This window comes from Brachyistius frenatus, unplaced genomic scaffold (assembly GCF_029030835.1).
Source record: "Brachyistius frenatus isolate BFR_SWC_R1_liver_20210118 unplaced genomic scaffold, ASM2903083v1 Contig_77, whole genome shotgun sequence".
In the NCBI taxonomy this organism is placed as follows: Eukaryota; Metazoa; Chordata; class Actinopteri; family Embiotocidae; genus Brachyistius; species Brachyistius frenatus.
In genome coordinates this window covers 1,485,378-1,508,889 of record NW_027210676.1, presented here as the reverse complement: position 1 = coordinate 1,508,889, position 23,512 = coordinate 1,485,378, and the positions used below count along the sequence as shown (strand labels likewise).

Genomic DNA, 23,512 nt, shown 5'->3' with positions numbered 1-23,512 from the left:
AGAAATAGGGCTAAAGAGTACATGTCTGCTACAGTCGCTCAGACAGGCCAATACAAATCAGAGGCATTTCATCCTGTGCTGTTGTGCTGATGCCTACTGTTAGTGCCGTCTGTCACTGGTGAATGAAACTGTGAAGTCCAACGAAATCATAATTAGTCATCCCTTTTTTCAGTTAAAAACCACAGTGAAGTGTTTGTAATATGTTGTTAATGTCTTTATTAAAAGATGGAGGGGGGGGGTCTCCTGGAGCATTCAAGCCTTCGAGTGGGTGAACTGGAGAGCGTGTTTGATTGACAGCTGGGCTGTGTGTGTGTTTATAACTGCAGCTGAGAAATCTAAGACAGGTTTTGTTAGCGGTGGTATTACAGAATAAGGACCACGAGTTTTAGCATTAAACACAACAATCTCCAGAGGCGCCACAGTTAGTTTGGTAGCTCGTTCAACAAGGCGGTGGAACACAAGACGTGTCCATGTTTGCGTATAGGAAGATAATAATAATAAATCAATTAAATAAAAAACGCTTTGGAAATGCTTTGGGAAACTGAACTTACAGTAAAGCAGCCTCACTGTGAATACTTTGAAATCTGTGCAGTTGCTATATTTATCATGCAAAAAGCAACATGTAAAAAAAACTGTGATGCTACATTAGACGTCATGACCTTGCCTCATTAATAAAAAAAAAAAATACTTTCAGCCGACCTCTGTATGTACTGTACTATACTGTACTGTACTGCAGGCTCTGCATACTTTACATCACAGTTCAATGAATAAATGCCAGGCTGTTTTAAAGCCTCTCTAACAGGAGGCAGCTGCTGTACGATACACAACGTCAGCTCCAAACCCTTCTATGTGTGTCCTGTACCGTATGCAGTCGGGGGTCCTGTGGGAAGAGCCGGAATTAGCAGTGGATAGTGAAAGGTCATAGAGCAGTGGGAATGGAGATCCTGTTGACGCAATCTGTCCAATCATATTTATTTCCTTTGGCCCGCGATGAGTGCCCACGTCTAGACTTGGAAAACCAAAACAACACCGTCCCATGAAATAAATGTTGATGTTTGGCTAAAACTTTACGGTGGAGATTTCCTGAGAACATTGAAGTATTTCCTTTTAAGAAGAACATGCACCTCTTAAAAATACAGCCTCTAAAAGAATCCAAACAATGACTGAGCATATCTTAACCAGAAAGAGAAAGTTCCCCGAAGAGTCACAGCAGATCTCGCTTCGGTGTTTTACAGCTGTTGAAACAGCAGTGAGACATGGCGGCAGCAGCGTGCACAGTAAAAGCAGGCAGTCGGAGTCTCTGGAGGAGTTGTTTTTCACAGGCCCGTGTGGTATGCATGTGTGTCCCGGCCCACTCAGACCCACCTCATGGCTGGCTGGTTGGCATTCCTGCTTCACTCTGTAATTATGGCTCTTCTCCAGGCCTCTCGGCTGTGCTCCTCCCGCACCACTGTACTGTTACAGGGCGGGACCAGCCTCCTTCAAAAGGCACACACTTCACCTGGACGTTTAGCTCAGACTCTAATTTTAACAATAACTCATCACCGGGTGAAAATATGCTTTGACAACAGCAGTTGTGCTCAGAAAAAAAACAACATCAGTTATATTTGGTGCCATTTTAATCAGGGTTAATCATGATACGTTTAACCTTAGGCTGAACTTAGTGTTGTGAGACTGCATAACTAAAGTGAATTAAAGAAGAATTTAAATAATACTTACTAATAATATACTAAATCCCTTTCAACACTTGAAGGTGTGTAAGAGTCTATGTGTTGTACAGCATGTTGATGCACACTTGTAATCTGGCTGTGTGAAAATGTGCGTTGCAGTGGCAGTAGAGGAAATTTTGGGCGACGTGCTAATACGACACATCTTTGTGCAACTGCTATGAGAGACACGTGTCAGGGTAAAGGTTCTCTCTCAGGCTCCAAAACTGGTTCCCTTTCTGATTTCTGTCAAAATGTGTCTTCAAACTACTCTTGAATTCACTGCAAAACCTTCGACTACAAACTCTGCAGAGGCGAAATAACCTGAGAGATGATGAATGGAACTGCTTTCATGTACTGAACCTTATTTTAAATTAAATAATGTGATGGTGACTTGATAATATGAGGGGACCGATTTACAAGTATGTTTCCAGGGAGTTGAAACTTAAAACATGAGACTGACTCCGACAGAATCTGTTCAAAACTTGCAGAAAAATAAGCAAATATTTGCCAACAACAACTAAGTGTTTCAAAGCACAACTTTGTGTCAGCGCTGCAACAATGTTAACGCTGATGTCAACTCGTGAATAATCAAAATACATTAACAGTATATGAAAGGAAATCTCACAGAATTTCAGACAACTGCACCATTCATGCAGCTGAGGGCACATGACATGCCAGCAGCAGAAGGATTAGGACGATCAGCTGAGCGCAACTCAATACCACATTGTTCCTCGCTGCTAACTGCTTGTTTTTTGTCCAACTCTCCTTGCAGCTTATCAGAGGAGGACAGAACCAACCAACCCACCCCGCCCCCGAATCCCCTGTAATGCCTGCCAAACTTCAATCAATCACAGTCCACCTCCCACCATAAACTGCTAACAAGCCACTACACGGCGGCGCGAAAATGTCAAAGGCTTTTGTGGCACTTTGTCAGGACGCTTATTGTTTCTAACAAAGCTTGAGGTGCTATTTGGATAAACACGACTCGTGTTCGGGACAAATATACACTATGCATGGCAATTAAGAAAATCAGCTTTGGCCTTGAGATTAAAGAGCACACTGCTGCCTTTGTTCCCACGTCGCATCTGTATTTGAGTGACAAAAGGCAGCCGCACAGCACGCTGCTGTGCGACGGTGTCAGGAAGGGTGTGTGCCAGCCTGAACTCATCCTGTATTCAGGCTCTCATTGTCTCTGCTCCACACTGATAACAAACATCATGCACTATGCAGACACATCTCATCGACTCCATCAAAGGTCGACGTGGCAGTCTGGACAACACATTACGGGCACAGGAAAAACAAGGAAACATACCGTTATGTGGATTTGTGGTTGCGGTTCACAGGTGAAGAGGAAAGATTCACTATGTGGAAACATTATCCTCCGAAAGTTACTTTTTCTTCGATATGCTGTGGGATATGTGCTTAGTCGCTTTCTTGCTACGAGTTAATGGAGAGATCAATTCCCCTTTCGTTTCTGTACGGTAAATACGAAGCCGGAGCCAGCAGATGGTTAGCTTAAAGCTATAATGAAGGACTTTTTCATATAAATGACCGTCTGTTACACTAAAGGCCTTGAAAAATGTTTTCAAACAACGCTGATTAAGCCAATCACAGCCAATCACAGCTGGATAAATCTCTCTGTATTTCATAGTATACAGAGTTTTTAAAATGGTGAAACATTGCCACGCTGGCCAGATGAATGCTTACTGGTAATGCTCTATGAGCATAGCATGCACACCCAAGACTTCCACCAGCTAAGCCAACTAACTTCCAGTTTAGCCCAAAGCTAACTTGAATTGGGAATAAAATAATTCAACCTCAAATGTTATCGGAGCAAATGGATCAAATTCTGATAGTGAAACGAGTCATATCACAGGTTTTTGACACCTTTTACTTCATTCATCTTGTAGTGATGGAGTAGACAGACAGACTTTAACATAAGAATATGTCGACAGGGCTTTTGTAATTACTCTCGCTGGCAGAAAGGGGACACAAAAGGTCAGCACTGCAGGTTTGACTTCGTCGAAGACTGAGTGGGCCAAAGCAACCCAGTACATCGCCCCTCTGCCAAATTTAATCAATCTGATTAAATCTATAAGATCTAGCGTTTTAGAGGTGCTGGATGGTGTATTTTGTTTCCTTTACACTGAGCCAGGCACAGTTTTAAAGTCATCTTTTGCATACCAAAATAGCAAAATATAGATATCACAGTAAACGCATAACCCCAAACAGCCACTGTGTATTCTGAATTGTGCACAGAAAGCACTCTGAATGCACCTTGAAACCTCGAGGAGCCACATCAGCAGCATTTTGCCTTTGAGAGAGGACTGAGCGACGCAGACACATTTCCCCATATCTGGCCTCCTTGCCTCTTAAACTGACGTAATGGAGATTAAAAAGCTCCGAGATGTGCTCACCTGGCACTCATGTGAACCGGCCGGCAGCAGCAGAAGAGCACACATGTGTACTGTGTTGACTCAAACTATGCAAACATTGCACCTGATGGCGATGAACACGGCTGATGTCAGACTTTCTGCTGCATCGGTTTTAGTTGCCTTGGGAAATTAGTGCATTGCAACAAATAGATTTTTTTTAATTTCCATTGTGATAATCATCGGTTTCCTTAACACTGCTTATCTTTAACGGTGACTTTACTCAATAAAACCTTCCTCCATATTTCCCTTATGTAATCTGTCTTTGATTAGATGAGATGAAATGTGTATTTTTAACATTGTGTTAATAATTATGACTCACCGATATAGAGCGAGGAGTCTTTTTTCTTCACGTGATCGTCGATGTATGACACCCCCAGGGGCTGCACTGGTGTGGCTCCGATCCCCAGCAGAACCTGGGCTCCGATCAGCAGCAGGTACATCATGTTGGTGTTGGCCTTGTTGGCGCACGCAGTGTCCTCCGTGCTGGTGGTGTTGGAGCAAACATCCCGACCCATGTCAGTCCTCCAAGTTTCCCCGATCTCATATTGTTTCGCCAAAAACTCGGGCAAAGCGGAAAGTAGAGCGCCGAACGCCATGACGATGCCCCCGCAGCCGATCAGACGGGGCCGGTGCGCTTTGGCCCCAAAGTAGCTGACAAACAGGATCAGGGCCAGGTTGCCTATCTCAAAGCTGCTGGCTATCACCCCGACGTCGGCACTTTGTAGGTTGAACCGCCGCTCCAGGGTAGTCAGCACGCTCACCTGAAAACAACAACGGGACAAAAGAAATCAGAACAGAGTCGGGGGGGGGGGGATAATGTGGAGCAAAAATGAGGCACAAATACAAAAACAAGGTAGTGGAAATTTCAGTGAAAGAAAACAAATTCAACATGATTGATGACTGTATCATTAGCATCTGGATTCATATTTGCATATCCCAACCATGTAAGGAAAAACAAGACACAATTGAGCCATTGTTTATGCCACATGTAAACAAAAAGACCAAACAATGTATTCAAATGTAAATCACATGAAATACTGTATATAATATGTAAATAGGGCCTACAGAACATTTGATTGTTTTAGATTTGCCCTGAGACATATCATGTGGGTTTTCGTCATCATCGGTAATGCTGTTTAAAACGGTGCCTTGCAGAGGTTCCTCCCTGTGGTTCCTCCCTGCCAACGGGCCTCTGTTTCTGATTAGCCAGGCACAGCAGCACTTATTTCCATTGCTTCAGTGAAGATGGCTCCATCACCAGCTCCTCTCTTTTCACTAGCTGTCAGAGTTAGAGCCTCCCAGTAGCTTCCAGCAGCAGCACAACGGCTGCTCAGGCCAGTTTGTTTGCAACACGGTTTGTCAGAAGCGATTCAGAGGTCAATTATTAAATACGGTGAGGCCACATTTATTTTCAAGATGTACAAAAGATAGATAATGAGACCGTGTTTAGTTTGATCCTTGTATGTTATGATCCCTCCAAATAAAGACTATGTAATCATAATGAATTTGCTGAAAAGGGAGGGAGGACATGTTTGCTTGTTATATGTGGGAAGAGTGTCTCTGTGGGATGTGAACTGCAGTGTCACATTTAAACAGTATAATGCTATTTTAAAATTTGGCCCAAACTGTCCCTGAGAGGGCATCACGGTTTTCCATTTTACAACTGAGTTTAGATGGTGCTCAAAAAAAAAAAAAAAAAAAAAAAAAAAGATCCTACCAACACAAACATCCTTTTCTGAAAAGGCCAGTTTGTGGTTTTGCTGTGGGAGCATTTTTTTTTCCATTTCCAATTATGGCAATTTAATGCACACAGTTGATTTGGATCAGTAAGTTGTTTTACACAGAAATGACCTTCGTGGCTCCAAGAGGTTCAGTGCAACCGACTCTTTTTTTCCAACCTTTAATTTTAAATTAAGAGTCAGACTTTGTTGCAGGTTAAATCTCAGTAATAACAGTTCAGTTTAATAGTTAGTTGGAAGAATCAAGTTAAAACAACATGTAGGATATAATGTACTGAGCCCAGCACTTAAAAAATATAGGTCTATTTTCTACTCGGTGACAGTTCACAGTGTGTCCTCCTTCTAGTGTATCTAAAACTGCCATACACATTGCAATCTGCATAACAGAGCTGCTGCTTAATCAGAAATGATTTTACATTATTCTTTAATAAATATATTTTGTGACAGAAGAGTAACCTCATACTCTTCACCAGGCATTTATGCACATTATTGTAGTGAGTATATTGTCATTGTCAACACAAATAAATACTGTAGTAAAGTGAGTTGTCTTCTGTGACTTTTAGGAGTCAGGAGTGACAGCGGGTCATTCATGCAGCTGCTTTCCACACAACTGCAGTGACTCGTTCACTGAAGATCAAAGTACGGGGAGGATGATTGTTGGGAGCGGCTCATGCCGGAGTCCTTCGCTGAAGTTCAGTGGCTGGAAAACTTCACAATGAGTCATAATGTTTCTGGCCCTTTCTCACAAATGCAAAGGCACAGGACGGGCTGCATTTAGGCCTGGCTGGCTCCGCCCGGCTGGGGACTGATCACAACACTGTCTCATTCTGCGCTTAGACACAAGACCAAGCCCCAACAACCTGTTAACACCACAGCTTTAGCTCGACACTGGCATTAACTCTGCAACAGAGTACAGCAGAGGGAATGAAGCCATTAACCAATCCAATCCTGTTACAGAAGACCTGATTGAGTGTGTGTGCCTGACAGCTTGTGCGAAAGTTACACTCTCAAAAATGTCTGTGACTGAAACAGGCAGCTTTCCAGGAGGATTAAAAGCAGCATAAATTACATAGGAAAAACTGAGGGAACACACACTGGTCAATGGTCACAGCCACATCACAACTCAGGCTGTGGAAATGTTTAATCTGTTGCACGGCAACAAAACAAACCTCCTCATGTGTGACATCCCATCACCGAAAAGAAGCGCAAGTCTTGTCTGAGCACAAGGAATCCCAACTTTGACAGAGTTTTTGTTTTAGGGCATACTGTATTATCAGCACTCAAGAAAAAAGCTGCTCACTGCTGACATTCACTTCAGCACATTAAGGTTTAGCACAGAAAGTGCTGAAATGGTGCCATTTGTGATGGCACAGCAGCTGTTTAGAACTGAAGCTTCGGCTAGTTAGAATCATTTCCACTCTGTTTTGTGAAGTGTAACTCACTGAAGGTTTCCTGAAGGTTAGCTAAAGGTACTTTAACTGGCAGGTATAAGCTACGATTCTTTTAAACATTTACCACTTTGTCAGGGGAACCTGACGTCAGGTTCTCTGTTAAAGGCGTCATCTTTGCACTAATGAACCTAAGAGGCCCGAGGCTGACACCATTAAAAAGTTACCCAGATGTTTTATTTTTGATTTATGTCTGCGTTAACCTGAACTAAAAGCAGAACCCTTTTACAACTCAAAAAAAGGGACCCCGTACAGTAAATAAAAGTACTAAACAAGTTATATCTAACCTAAAACCTGTGCTACAATGGGAGCTAACTATTAATGCCGAAATTTAAGAAATCTGCCAAACAGCTGTGGTTCCACCCTGCCTCCAACACTCAGCTAATTCAGTGTGAACTCAGTTTGGCAAGTTTGTGGAGCTGCGACAAATACAGTTCAGGTTCGGGTGTTAGCTGAACTCTGCAGCTCGACCACTGAAGTGTCAGATTTGGCTGGTGTCTGAGAGGTGTGACGAGATCCTCAGGTGCTGCACGAGTTGCGAACAGAACTTCCCGGGGCTTTATATATAACACTGACTCCTACAATTATAATCAGCGAGAATGAACAGCAGAGAGCTGAGAGTCAGTGACAAGAAGCTCGAAAGTCGGACTCGTTTGGTTTCTTCATGTCAAAAAGCTGCAAGAAAATCTTCACAGATGCCAACTACACCTGTTCCTGTGGTTTTTAATTTGATAAAAGAAGACAGATCGAATGACTGTAAAGTCGATTAATCCACTGACTGCTTTCACTGATCAGGTTCGAGCTCTCAAATGGGAGGGTTTGCTGCATTTCTTTGTAGTATCTCATGCTGGACTGAATACCTTTGTATTTTTGGGGTCTAACCGAGTATTGTGGCGTTCCCAGCAGTGAAAATAAACATTAGTTTCAGCCCAAACGTCCATTACGCCATTAGACTCAACTCAACTAAACTCAATTATTTATTTCAGATGTAAATTTTAAATCACAAGGTGCCATTAATTCCTGCCACTTATCAGCAAAGTGAATTCTGAGCACTGCATAAATAAATCAGGGAGACCTGATATACATCTGTACTTCTGTTGTACGTGTTTCACTGCTCACTGTACAGTCGAGCTTCGAAATGAGGCTGCGCAGCATGTTGCTAAGTGTCTTGTACATTAAGCAGCTCACAGAAAAGCAAGGGAGCCATGATAGTTGAGTTTTGTCCTTTCACTGCCAGCAAACACTCTTTAAGTACTATCATCCAATCAGAGAAGTATCTCATGTAGGCCGCCACCGGTTCATCCGCCTGTCACTAAGCCAGATACCTAACGTCCCGTCAGTGTAAATAAAGCTGTGCAAATTAGCTCTGTCGGTCTGATGAACAAAAGCAGGCAAAAAAAAACACACACTGCATGTGTTTGTCTGAGTGGATGACTCCAAACTTCACCTCACCTTACCCGAGGCCCATTTACTGTTTGAACAGGTGTGCCATAAAAACAAAACCAACTCCCTGTTTTATCTGAAATAATAATGAAAGTGAAGTTCCTCTTTTTCATAACTGAGTCCGAGTGGCACCACTGTGCTCCGTGGCTGCTCTGAGCTGCAGGATGCTTGATGCTCAGCAGGTCCACTGACAGCGGAGATAACATGTTCCACTCCAAATATGGCAAAGGCATTTTATTAATTGGGAGCGAGCAGAGGAGTCGGTGAGATTCTTGGAGGATAAACATTGCTAATGTGAAAGCTAAACGCTGGCAGCGGTTGCCTGAGGCTGTGGAGCTCCCTCTGGGATGCTTTGAGGAATATTTTGGAGCACTTCACAGAGCTTTGTACCACAAAATCTATATAAAGAGTTCCTGTGTGCTCGTAAGTTTCTGCACTTTCACGTTTCCATTGCAACGGCATTATAAAAACACACACTTTGAGGTTTTACAAGAAGAAATGGGCATTTAAGAGCCCCTTACTTGTGATGCCATGATCTGTTGTGATCTGCTATGATCTGTTGTGAGTGTGAGTAATAATAAAAGTGAAGAGTGGGCAAAACTTGAAGAATAACTAAGAGGAAGGATGGATGGGAGGATTCTTGACCTTGAATGACATTTTAGGTCAAATCAGCTAAACACTCTCCTCCTAAATGAAACAAAATTATTCGTATTAATGCTGAGCAGAGATTTAAAGACACCCCGTGGGAAATGCATTATGGTTTGTAAAAAAAAAATAAAAAAAAAAAAGGGCTTGGTTTGAGGTGTGATACAATAAAGATACATCATATATAGAGTAAAAGCAGTTAACACAAGTCTGAAGAGGACATTCAGATGCAGCGTCTCAGCCAACCAGTGACAGTGCAAGGCAGTGAATGAGCCCGGCTTGTGTTGGGGACTCACCAGGTATGCTCCGACGGTGCCCTGTGCCAACATGAGGGCGCATTCCGATATCAAGAATATCTTGATATTTGAGAAGCACGAGGACTTTCTCCGGGGGCCGACTCCTTCGAGCATGTTCCCGCAGCTCCGGTCCGAGTCCCGTTGCTTCTTTACCTGCATCGTCCCCTGACGTTACCCACACAGCACTGCGAGAAACCGAAACAAACAGGAGGGTGACCGCGGCGGGCAGACACCGGCAGGTACAGTGTTTCGCTTCCTTCCCTTAAAGGCTTACATTCGCGGTGGTCCTCGGCGCTGTTTGTCCTGATTCAACAAATTGTCCTCTTTCATCCGACGAGCTACGAAACACACACACCCGAACTCCGAGGGGCTCTGTCGCTCGTCTGCGCCTAAACATCGCCTCCTCGTCGACACGCAGGAACACGTGAACTCCTTGAAGGTGTTAGCGAAGGCACAAGTGAACCACAGGCGCGCACATTTCTGTCAAATCGCATGTTTCCGCCGGGGTGGGGGGGGGGGGGGGGGGTTCGTGGGTTGTTGCGGCAGGTGAAAGTCCCGCTTTTTTTTTTCTTCTTCTTCTTCTTTTCCTCCTCCTTCCTCTTCCTCTTCTTCTCCTTTTAAGTCCGGTAGCGCCGGATTGTCATGGTCCTTCACGTACAACGACTGCTCTGTGTCTCTGCGCTCCCACCTCTCTACTACTCTCCTCCTCCTCCTCCTCTGCAAGCACATGCACGGCCCTGGAGGCGCTGTTGTAGCAGCATCACAACTCTGCTCAACTGGCCTCTGACAGAAAACACACTACAGTAGTCCTGTGGGGCCTGTGTGTGTGTGTGTGTGTGTGTGTGTGTGTGTGTGTCTGGTGCTTTATAGCGAGTTTAAAGGTACAATATGTATGATTTTGTTTTTGTTTAAAACATTAAAAATGTATTTGAATTATTCACAGAATTTTTTTGTAGAAACAGTTTGCAGAGATATCTACTGAAGTTAGCATCCGAACAGCTGCTGGCCCTCTTGTTATGATCATAGACTGTTTATAAGTAGGGACGTAGCTTTAGGGTCTGAAATGTGAAGCCGACGCACAAGTACCTTAAAGTGCAATACCGCTTGAGGGCCCACTAGGGGCAGCCTCCAAGAAGCTCCTGGCTAAATTCACTTCCTTCTGATCAGTGTTCTGGTGGTTCATCTGAAAATAATTGCAAAATGAACTAGATGTTAGGCCTCAAAAAGTGGCAGGCTGTATTTTGGATGTGTGTCTGGTTTAATTGACAGCCCTGTGGTGCAGTCACGCTTTCAGTCAGATCGTCACATGTCAGAGGTTCACTTCTGGCTCCAAAAAAAACAAGATGGCAATAGATGAAATACCTGACTCGAGGCTTCAACGTGGCAGTTCACAGAAAGAGTCCTGGTCCTGGTGCGAAAAATCTAAACTTTGCTATTATCAATAGGCCTTTACTAATCAACTATACAGTAAGAATATATATATAATTTCATCCAAGCTGTCAGAAACTCTGAGTAGGTGTTACAGTGAAATGGTAAATGGTCAGAAGGAACCGAGGATTGAACTGCTAACCTTATGGCTCTACCATCTGAGCCAAGTTAGTTAGTTTTAATTTAATTATTCTATTCTATTTTATTTTATTCTATTTTATTGTATATACTGTGCATTTTTATATTTAATATTTTTTACTTTTATTTTATTTCTTTCCTGTATCTATAAATGCTGCTGTAGCAAAAAAAAAAAAAAAAATTCCCCTTGGGGATTAATAAAGTAAGTAACTATCTATCTATCTATCTATCTATCTATCTATCTATCTATCTATCTATCTATCTATCTATCTATCTATCTATCTATCTATCTATCTATCTATCTATCGATCTATCGATCTATCGATCTATCTAAAGCTGTTGGAAATCTGCAAGCCAGCAGATGCAGGGATTCACCCTGATATTCTCACCCTCACTCCTCAAACCAACACTGTAGGACATTGAATCTGATGGGTCACAGATTTCACTCTTAACGCCGCACTGACGGCAGACTATCTGGACGCGATAGTGACTCACTACTGCCTCCTAATGTACAAAGTGGTATGACAAGATGAGACTTAATTTGTAGAAAATTGCACCTTTAACAACATTTTGCTGAGCATAGCAGGAGTCAAGATGTTCGCACAATATGTTTCCAACATTTATTCTAGGAGTATCATGTCAGCCTCTCTGGGGTGAGGTATTGCAGTGGCTATGATGTAATGGAACCACATAATGTGATGATGATGGGGTGTAACTAAACAGGACGATAAACAAACGTTATGTAAAGGCTGTGTGGATTTTCTGCACAGCTGTAGCCACATTTTTGGAAACAGCAGCAGCAGCAGCACGAGGACACGTAAAGGTTAAGTAGATGAGCTGGTAATTGATGAACTGTGAAATATGTTTTTGAAAAAGACGACCATTTAAAGTCAAAACACCTCAGTGGCATGCAAATGTTTTTTTTTTTTCCAGTTATTAGATTTGGTTTATATTTAACTTTATTGATCTTCTCCTTTGTGCCTGTTTATTTAATTTTTGGATGGAACATTTTGGTTTGTTTTATGACTGTTGTGGAAAAATCTTAAAATGTCACCGTGGACTCAGGGAAACTGTGATGGACATTTTCACTTTTTTTTTTTACATTTTATAGACCAATGGATTAATTGAGAAAAATATTGTCAGATGAATTAATAATGAATAGGTCATTATTTTTAATCCTAAAGACAAGGATTTGATGCTGTAATAGTTTTCTCAATATTAATTCAATATGATCCACAGTCCACTTTTACAACAAACTCAGAGGACCTGAAACTGACTCAGTCTCACTTCCCTGGAACAAAAGATGAGCCAAAAGCACAATGAAATCTATAAATGATCTCTGCAAGATTCAAAAGCCGAATGTGATTCAGGGCGGCCCTCTCATTTGCAGACTGGGTTTTGGCAGGTGTCCAAAGCAAAATGTTCATGAATAGTAGACGCTCGCTCACTCACACTTGCACACAGTAATCCTCCCCACACTTTTGCATGTTGCTTCCTACGTTCAGCCTGCTGGGAAAAGCAAAACGTAGACTGTCAAGCTGACAGTTTTGCTGTCAGATGCCTCCATCAAACAAAAGTGTTACAGTGTTAACTTGCAACCGTGCAGCAACGAGCCAAAACTGAGACCAACATGTAAATATTGAAATATAAATGAACAGTTATGAGAAATGTAAATATAATCTCCAGTAGAGCAGTTTGTACCACACATCAGTTTCAAAAGCAAACATTCATGGTTTACAGACCCTGTAACTTACACAGCTGCAACAGTTACGTGTGTGAGTGTGAGTGTGAGTGTGTGTGTAAAAGACATTTACTGAATAGAGTTTTTTTCATTTCAATCAGTTCATCACACATTTTCAACCCCAGTTCCTCCTTTTTGCTTGTGACACCACTTCTGCTTTAACCAACGGACTTGTTGGTCATTGAACAACTTCCCCCATTACACCTGTCTGATGCTAGAATGACAATATAATATATAATAGAGGCAGACAACAACATTTATGCCCGCATCACTCAGGCTGTGTTTACCAGCTGAATAGAGCTAATAAAGTAAGCAGGATTTGAGCTTCACTGTAAAGCTTTATTTTTTTTATTTAATCTTTTTCTTTTTACTCAACTATTTCCCATGTCAATGGGCAACATATCCTATTCAGCTGTACCCACATCCTTAAAGGCCCCACCCACACACTCAGGAGCTTTCAGTTACTCTGACGGTTTAGATTTCCAGCCGTGTTGAAGTTGGGTACAGCTATAATGTAATTTAAAATCTGTGAGCAAATAAGAGTAATCAAAACTTTTGCCATTTCTTTTACTAGGCTGTCGAGACAGTGCTTTGAGCTCTCCAGGAGAATTGTGAGACAAAGATTATGTAATAGTCTTCACGCTTTCAGATTTTCCTGTTATGTTTTCATTGGAACAGCATCATAAAAATACACAAGTTAGGTCTTATATGAACAAAGGACATATCAAAAGCCTTATTTGTTATAAATCTGAGTAATGATACAAATGAAAGGTGCTCTGACACTGCCCTATATCAACATGAGGACAAATTCTGATATGAAGATACTTGAGGTTGCTTAGGTGTCTCAAACACTCTCCACACACTTAATAAAACTATATATTGATGGATTTGTACAGCTCTATTTTTGAAAAACGAGCTGGGTAGCTCAGACACCAGTATTGTGACCAACATTGTTGCAGAACTGTTCTAGCATGTAATGTCTGTTTTGCAAAGACTTGACTGGATGAGCTTTGCCACTTTCTGCCTAAAAAAAAAGGAAGAAAAATGTGTGGACCTGCTTGTGTGTCACACCAAAACAATAGTATAGGTTGTCTATCCTATCGCCTATGTTTCAGTTCACTATGTTGTGTGTGAAAGAGCACGTGAGGCTTCTCAATGTCACAGACACTTTCTGAGAGTTGTCAAACAGTCGTAGTGAAGGTGAAACAAATATTCTTTGACATGGCATCTAATGAAAAGTTCACATTTTGTCATGAGGTGTTACAGATGCTCCATTGCGTGGTCTGAATGAGGTATTATGGGCTCCTGTGTGGATATGAGTTACGAGCAGTTTAACCACATTGTGTCTTTTCTATCTCAGATTTAATTTAATTTGACAGACCTTAGAGGCCATTACTTCACAACAGAAACAAAAGCCAAAAAACAAAACTTGAGAAAAGTATTGAATGAAGTGTGAAAACTGAAAATGTTAATGCTTTCCAGGCTTCTGGTAGACTGGTGTTTCAGAGACGTGCCATACAAGACAAAGTTTCTTTACAGTCACTTCTGAATACATAAAATATGAAAGTGAGCGTAAAATAAATGTTTTTTCTTTATCCCTTTAATCACCTTGTGATCCTTTAGATTTATCTAGAGACTCATTCAGGACTGTCTTTCTCCACAGGTTAGAAATTATTGTCCTAAGCTTTGGACAGCCATCATCTCAAACTGTGCGGCATGACAAGGGAGCACAAAAATATGCCTCTCAGATTTGATGTGTTTCATTAAAGATAGCAGAAGTTCATCTATTTAACAGAGATGAGATTGTGCATGCGCTCGCTGGAGTTGAGTCTGAAAACTGTTTCAGAACAAAACAAAGAGGAAAACTGAGGGCAGTGTTTGTTAAATTTGTGCATAAATTCATTCCCGGTGAACTATTGTAAATAATTGTCTGTACTGTGAGTCAGATCAATTTGGACAAGAATAGTAGGATGTTGTAATGCAGAAATGTGTATGTGTGTGTGTTTCTGTCAAATCTTTGCTGCTATGTGTGTGTGTGATTATAAAAGTGTCCGTGTGTGTGTGTGTGTGTGTGTGTGTGTGTGTGTGTGTGTGTGTGTGTGTGTGTGTGTGTGTGTGTGTGTGTGTGTGTGTGTGTGTGTGTGTGTGTGTGTGTGTGTGTGTGTGTGTGTGTGTGTGTGTGTGTGTGTGTGTGCCTCACTGTTTACATAGACATACAGGGACATGAGTCAGGTAGTAACAGGCAGAGGGTGGAGACTGCTCTGAAGGGTGCCAGGAATGTATGAATGGAGAAGCCTGCAGAGTATTGTTCTGCCCTCTGGAACAGCTGCTATTTATAGGATTTGGAAAAGGGTGCACTGTGGAAAAGAAGCCCAACCCATCTGCAGGGAGACATTGGGAAAATTGTGTAAGGAATGAGTGGGAGAACAAACAATACTGTACTGCAACTTTTCCTGTTTAAACTTTTGAGGAAAGTGTGCACTACCTGTTCTTTTACAATGTTTACCAAGGAAAAGGTAAATGTTGGCAAAAATATGTAGCTGTCCGTTTTCCACTCTCATAAACCAACTACTTCTCAAAACAAATAGCTTTTTCTTCCATTTTTATTTGTACTCATCATGATGCACATCAGCTCCAGTTTATGCCATTGTCCTAAGTTATAGGTTTGCATTGTGCAATATTATAAATGGTTTTTGACCCATTTGTATCTACATATTCTAAACTGATGTGTCTCACTCTCACAACATTATGGTGTTTATGCATCTGTGAAGAAACTCGATTTTGTTGTGACATGAGCACAGTAACCCTGCCACAAATTGACTATTTACTGACATGAAATTCAATTGTCAAGGATAAAAACACAGAAGGGCTAAAAATGTATTTCCATTGTCCAAGATGCATGTCGTCCATCAGCCCTAAAATATATGGACATACACTGATAAGCCATAACAATAAAAACATTTATAGCATAAATAAGACAACAGCCTCTATTCATGAGGATTATGACCTTCAGTTATCATTAAATCTGATCTAAAGAGGTGTTGATTCATTTAAATAGTCATTTTGGAGACTAAATTGTGGGTGCATAACCAAACCTATTTGATAAAATAACCCAGTAAAATCTCATTTCTGGTTGATATTTTCCTCAGTTTCATTCATTTGTTTCTGATCCTTCACTGACATTTCAACACTTGGTGTTATTTTCTCTCCGTTAACATATTAACATCCTGACATGTCCAGTATTTTTCACAGTTTTAGGTTTGCAGCAGTGGGACTGTGGAGACTCTGACTGGAACACAGGGAGGGGTCTTCTCTTTTCTGTAATAATTCCCTTCGAGAACAGTACACAGGTCATACACAGGTCCGGTGTGGAAAGAGCCATAAATCATTACTTTCACAAACCAACACCGTCTGTGACTTTTCATGGTTCACTGCACTTTTGGTCCCACACAGGGTTTCACCTGCAGTCAAAGGCTCAGGACAGTCTCTCCTTGTTTGTCTGTTACCTGCAGCTGTCAGAAGTAGTTTTTGTCTTGGCGCTACTACTGAGACCTTAAATGCAAATTCAGACACGGCCTACAATCCAAACAGCTGCAGCACTCGGTCTTCATCTGGCTCGGTGCTGATTCAAGACTGTTCTTACAGAGTCGTGCGTCAGATTGCACAGAAAGTCAAACTATCGTTTCACAGTCTTCATCTCATCTGTCATTAGATCTCAAAATTCATCTAAAAATGTTCTGCCTTTCGCTTATGTGGTTGCTATGGAAACAGTTCCTGGAGGATATGGGCAGCAGGCTCAATGCAGAGGAACTTTGTGCTTATGTTGTGAACTTATCAACAGATCAATTGGAAACGAGATGTGACTTGCTGTAAAGCACAGTGGTCGTTATGGGTAACTGCTGATGCTGCATCTGCTTCATAAAGATGGTATCTCACTTCTAATAAATGTTTTTCTATCACTGCAATCCTTTTATAACTTTAACATTTACTGATAGTATACTGCAGGAAACAGTTCCTGTCAAGATGAGTGATGCTGACTTGGTCTGTGGTTTGCAAAATCAGTGGGCAAAATATGAAATGGCTCTAAAAGAAGTGTAAGTTAAAATCTTACAAGATCAATAAATGTCATTTAGCTTTGCGATTAGTTACAATTCTTTGCAGGGTCTGGTCTGGTTCTGTCCGAAGCACAAAATATATTTACAACTCATTGACAAATGCACCTCATTGGTTTAAAAAAAGAAAAGTTACGTTTTTTAATGGAGTTACGTGCTATAACTATTACTTAGCAAAAAGTGGAGGTGCAGTGGTTTTCTGGAGCGCCACTGAGGTTGCTGGAAAAAATCCTCAAATTGTTTTTTTTATTTTTTTTTTATTTGTATTTTTGTAAAGAGTAACCAAGCATGAAAATAATGTCTTAAAAAAATATATATATATATATATATATATATATTTAGTGGTGCTGCACAGCTTTATGACAGACTAAACTAACAGGCAGACTAGCATTTTTTCTTTCCGTTTCCAATGTTTATGCTAAGATATGCTAGTTGCCCCTTGGCTCCAGCGAACGCACAAATGATTCAAATGTTATCAGTCAGTGCGTTAGACTGGGCAAACTGTACCTACTGTGACCACTAGTGGCTGTGGCAATGATAACAACAGAGGGACTTAGAATAAAGCCTGAGAAAGTCAGTGTAGTTAAGTCAGGGGTGGTTGGATGATTCAAACACTGGACCTACACCCAGGACTTAAACCACGCTGTATGCATTAAAGTTATAAAGCCTTCAAAGATAAGCAACGGTTCTTAGTCATGGCAGCTGTAAACGTGGTTTTAAAAAACTGTCCCGACTTGTGGTTGAGCAAACAACAGTCTCCTGCACCCGAGTCCGCTGTTGTATCTAACAAAGAAATCTGACAAATGTCATCTGAACTGTATAAAGATGTCTCTACCTCACATTTTGTGGCCTCCACAACAAAAAAGGCATACGTGTTTTATATTTTTTTGTATTTCTAACAGCCTCCAACCAGAACCTGTTCTCCAAGAATGTCCTTGCATGTTCAGGCAGTAGCAGCTTTCTCCCTTACTGGACCCAGAGCTGTCTCATTCAGACCGATGCCCTGTCAGTCTGGCCTCAGGCACTGCATCAGCCGGCCAATCAGCACTGCAGAGCTGAACTGGAATTTCACCTGGAGGAAGCTGCCTCTGCAGAGAATGGCGCTCACTTAAACCGCAGGAACATTTTCAATGGAAAACCCCCAACATGTTTCCTGCAGTGTCAGGTCTTCTTCAGATAACTAGCCAACATTCATAACCTGTTTTGTATAATGATCAGCGGCTTCAGCGGTATTCACATTTTATCGTGTGCCAAGCAGAACAAGAAAGATCGTTTTAAGATACACTTTCCGCTGCTGGAAAGAAGCCATGTAACCAGGTCCCGTCTCTGTCAGGTGTTTTATTTACTTCTAACTGGATTCATATTGTGGCACTGTAACAAACTGAGTCTCATTCTCTCACTTTTTATCCCTCATTTCTTACAACATCAGCAAGAGGAAAAGTAATTGAGTGAGTGTCTTAAAACCACTAAGTTCTAACACCATAGTCTATTTGCCTGCCTGGACATAGAGTGAGAAGAAGGGAAGTTACACCTTGAACTCAATTTTCTCCACAGACATCAGTAAAGATCTTCAGGGCACATAAATACTGCATGACTGTAAGGGCAGTCGAATGGCATTCAGTAGGGAGTTAGTAAAATGTCACAAGCCCTTTTTGTGATTGTGTCCCTTCTAAATATAGCATGCTGCTATAGATTTTAAACCATTCCATGCTGCTGAGCTGCTCTCTATTTTTACTACGGTATCAATAGGGAGTGCGGCATGGGGTTTTAAAATAGAGTAATATTATCAGCACAGCTGGAGAGAGGGTTTCAAACATAGCACATATAAACCAACATGGTCCAGTTTTCTCCCCAGTGTAAATAAAGCTACTGGATGCATGTGCATATTTCTAGATGCAACCTGCAAAGAGTGCTGTTCATTGAAACTATCTTTTCCTGCAACATTTGATGTTAAAAACACATTAGATTCACAGAAAAGTAACTCCAGAAGTGGCATTTTTAAAAGTACATACAGTGGTGTGAAAAAGTGTTTGCCCCCTTCCTGATTTCCAATTTTTTTGCATGTCTGTCACACTTAAATGTTTCAGATCATCAAACAAATTTAAATATTAGTCAAAGATAACACAAGTAAACACAAAATGCAATTTTTAAATGAAGGTTTTTATTATTAAGGGAGAAACAAAATCCAAACCCACATGGCCCTGTGTGAAAAAGTGTTTGCCCCCTCCTGTTAAAACATAACTTAACTGTGGTTTATCACACCTGAGTTCAATTTCTCTAGCCACACCCAGGCCTGATTACTGCCACACCTGTTCTCAATCAAGAAATCACTTAAATAGGACCTGCCTGACAAAGTGAAGTAGACCAAAAGATCCTCAAAAGCTAGACATCATGCCGAGATCCAAAGAAATTCAGGAACAAATGAGAAAGAAAGTAATTGAGATCTATCAGTCTGGAAAAAGGTTATAAAGTATTTTATTAAAAAAATTCCCCTCGGGGATTAATAAAGTAACTACCTAACCTAACCTAACCTAAAGCCATTTCTAAAGCTTTGGGACTCCAGAGAACCACAGTGAGAGCCATTATCCACAAATGGAGAAAACATGGAACAGTGGTGACCCTTCCCAGGAGTGGCCGGCCGACCAAAATTACCCCAAGAGCGCAGCGACGACTCATCCGAGAGGTCACAAAAGATCCCACGACAACATCCAAAGAACTGCAGGCCTCACTTGCCTCAGTTAAGGTCAGTGTTCATGACTCCACCATAAGAAAGAGACTGGGCAAAAATGGCCTGCATGGCAGAGTTCTAAGACCAAAACCACCGCTGAGCAAAAAGAACATTAAGGCTCATCTCATTTTTTCCAGAAAACATCTTGATGATCCCCAAGACTTTTGGGAAAATACTCTGTGGACTGACGAGACAAAAGTTAAACTTTTTGGAAGGTGTGTGTCGCATTACATCTGGCGTAAAAGTAACACCGCACTTCAGAAAAAGAACATCATACCAACAGTAAAATATGGTGGTGGTAGTGTGATGGTCTGGGGCTGTTTTGCTGCTTCAGGACCTGGAAGACTCGCTGTGATAAATGGAACCATGAATTCTACCGTCTACCAAAACATCCTGAAGGAGAATGTCCGGCCATCTGTTCGTGACCTCAAGCTGAAGCCAACTCGGGTTCTGCAGCAGGACAATGATCCAAAACACACCAGCAAGTCCACCTCTGAATGGCTGAAGAAAAACAAAATGAAGACTTTGGAGTGGCCTAGTCAAAGTCCTGACCTGAATCCTATTGTGATGCTGTGGCATGACCTCAAAAAGGAGGTTGGTGCTGGAAAACCCTCCAATGTGGCTGAATTACAACAACTCTGCAAAGATGAGTCGGCCAAAATTCCTCCACAGCTGTAAAAGACCCATTGCAAGTTATCACAAACGCTTGATTGCAGTTGTTGCTGCTAAGGGTGGCCCAACCAGTTATTAGGTTTAGAGGGCAAACACTTTTTCACACAGGGCCATGTGGTTTTGGATTTTGTTTCTCCCTTAATAATAAAAACCTTAATTTAAAAACTGCATTTTGTGTTTACTTGTGTTATCTTTGACTAATATTTAAATTTGTTTGATGATCGGAAACATTTAAGTGTGACAAACATGCAAAAAAATAAGAAATCAGGAAGGGGGCAAACACTTTTTCACACCACTGTATTTGTTGACATGGCTGTGAGGACACTTTTAACACCAGCCAAACCTGCTTCATGGGAATGTCACAGATATGCTTGCCATGAAGACAATGCAGAGCGACTAAAACCAGACAGGCAAGTTCGATGTTCGACACACAAAGAGTCTGAAAAGAAGGATCACTGCGAGCCAGCACGCGAAAACATGCACATAGAAAGTTTTAAGTTACAAGCGGGGTGAGATGGAAACAATGGCAGGAAAGAATAGATTGCCCAGGGGAGCCTTTGAAAAGACACTCGGAGTTGTTTTCTTTGGTTTTCACATCGGCCTCCATTTGGCTGTCAAAACAATATTTGCACACATAACCAACTCACCCACAAAGTGAGAAACTGCAGTGATGTCATCAACATGTACAACCTGGAGCGACTGAACTGGGAATTTTGTTGACTCATGTTCGAGCTTTCTTGACCTAATGAGTTTAATTTTGTTCAGCTTTATATTGATGTGTACTAGAAATATAGAAATGTGGCCTCTTTTATTCTCGCAGGATAATCTCATGTTTGCTGTGCCAATTGAAGTGTCCTGAGAGTGAGGGCAAACAAATCGGAACACTAAAATTCAGACCGAGTTAAAGAGCTTATCATAAGAATTATTGTATACTGTGAAGCTTATGTTAAGAAGTTTAAGAAAAACACCTTATGTAACTCTAAGCAGCAGTCACATGCCACTGGAGGGCTTTCTTACCACAATGTGTTCCAGTTCAGCCTCGTTTTGTGTTTGCCTTTACTGTATGCACAGTCCACGTGTTTGTATGGGATATTTGCTTGAAAGCAACCACGTTATTTTTATTCAATCATGTGATTGGTGGTGCTCTCAAATTTCATTTTTTATTCATCAGCTTTGTTATCAATTTTCTGGGTCTAATGTGATCCTGAATTACACCTGAACCAATGTTGGACTGTGGCATGGCTGATTGGTAAATTATTCATTATACCACTAGTTCGAAGGCTTTTGCTGGATATTACTGTCTCTTAAATGTCTCTTAAGAGTGTCAGGAATAACTTTTTATAAAACATCACATGGATTTTGAAAATCTTTATGGATATTCTGTGACAAACAACAGGAATATTTTGATTTTTGAGGCCAGCACTATATTGATATTTGACAGATTAAAAAAAAAAATCATACAACAATCAATACATAACATTTTTTGATTGGATTTGAATTGTGACAAAAATATGTATAGGCAGTTGGAAAAAAAGCTTGTCTTCACTCCCTGTTTGCCATCCTATGTAATAGTTACACTTAACTGATACCTAATACATTGTACTGCAGTTTTTGATATTTATGAACCATCATTTACAGTACACAGATACTGATAATCTATATCTGAAATATTTCCTTAATGTAAAAAATGTCGGCTCTGCTCTTTTACCAGTTATTGCATCAACCGGTACAATGTTTAGATATGTATGTGTTTTTATTGTAGAACATAGAGAAAATACATAGAACATGACCTCGGTGTCCTTGTTGCTACGGCTCTGAATACCCACATGTTACTAACTGAGTAGAGGATAACATCATAGGTTTCTGTCTCTCTTGAAAGTTACTCGCATGAAATGGTGCTAAATACCTGCAGCAGAGACGCAGAGGACACAGCTCTCGTCAATCAGCAGCTGAGAAGTGTAGGGTTAAGGGTAGGAAGCTTTGAGCGCTACAACTATACATTTTGTCATGCGACCTTTTTTTTTTAAATGTGAACTACAACAAGCCTATAATCACTTTAATTAAAACCTTCTTGCTCTGCTGCAGGAGCTACAATTGGTAACTACAGAGGAATAGACTGATAAATCAGATGTGACCAATCTTGACTTAAAGGGGAAGTTCAGCAAATCTTTGTTTAGGATGGGTGGAGTAATCCACATGGTGAGGTCTGACAGCCACCCCTTATGAGAAACAGCAAACAACAGTCTGCAGAATGGCCTTAAAGCAGCAAACAGTCTGTAGTAAACAGCAAAGCAGTTTTGAAGGCTTCATACGTTCACTCAGCAGATTTCATTGCTCATTTTGCAAGAGAGATATTTTAGTCGCTGACATTTTGACTGTCAGCGTTTGGCATGTGGTGAGCTGATAATTCACGTTGAAAAGCTGACTAATTGGGCACCACATCCAAAGACTCGCTGTCACTGGAGGCTGTCCAGAGTTAAGATGATTTCATGCAACTGAAAAGATAATTCACTTGAAAATTTCACTCGGCGCCACGCAAGATATGCATGAGACTCTTCTGGCCTCGATCATATTCCTTGTCAAAGTGCAGATGATTCTCATTTCTCTCATCATTATTCAATTTGCCAACAAACCTTTCCTTTTTTCAACATTTGTTCTAAAACAATATTAGTCCATGATATCCTCAGCACAGCCATAAAGTCCTGTTGAATATTGCCCCAGTCAGTTTCGACTCCATTTACATAGCAAATGTATGAAAATAAACAGAACTCTCCTTTGCATGTGAACCTTCCTTCCTCCTCAAACTGCACGGGAGTAATCTGACCCTCCTCTCTTATCTGCCTCAAATTTACAATATAGTGAGAAAAAAAAAAACTTTATCTAAAATGCTAAATATTATCATGTTTGGTTTTATGACAATGACCTCGAGGTTGCCTGATGATTTCTTGAAACTTCAAAGCTTACATCGGTTTTCTATT

General features: G+C 41.1%; 1 protein-coding gene across 1 annotated transcript in view; it reads right to left on the bottom strand.

The window, feature by feature from the left end:
* slco3a1a (solute carrier organic anion transporter family member 3A1a) overlaps positions 1-10,423 on the bottom strand; it is a 35,040-nt gene extending 24,617 nt beyond the window's left edge. Inside the window, exons 1-2 of the mRNA XM_069708704.1 lie at positions 9,716-10,423; positions 4,464-4,905 (exon numbers count right to left, since the gene is read on the bottom strand). Coding sequence (XP_069564805.1) covers positions 4,464-4,905; positions 9,716-9,874 — 601 coding nt within the window. The 5' untranslated portion in view covers positions 9,875-10,423. The remainder of the gene's footprint in view (positions 1-4,463; positions 4,906-9,715) is intronic.
* Between the last annotated feature and the right edge of the window lie 13,089 nt (positions 10,424-23,512).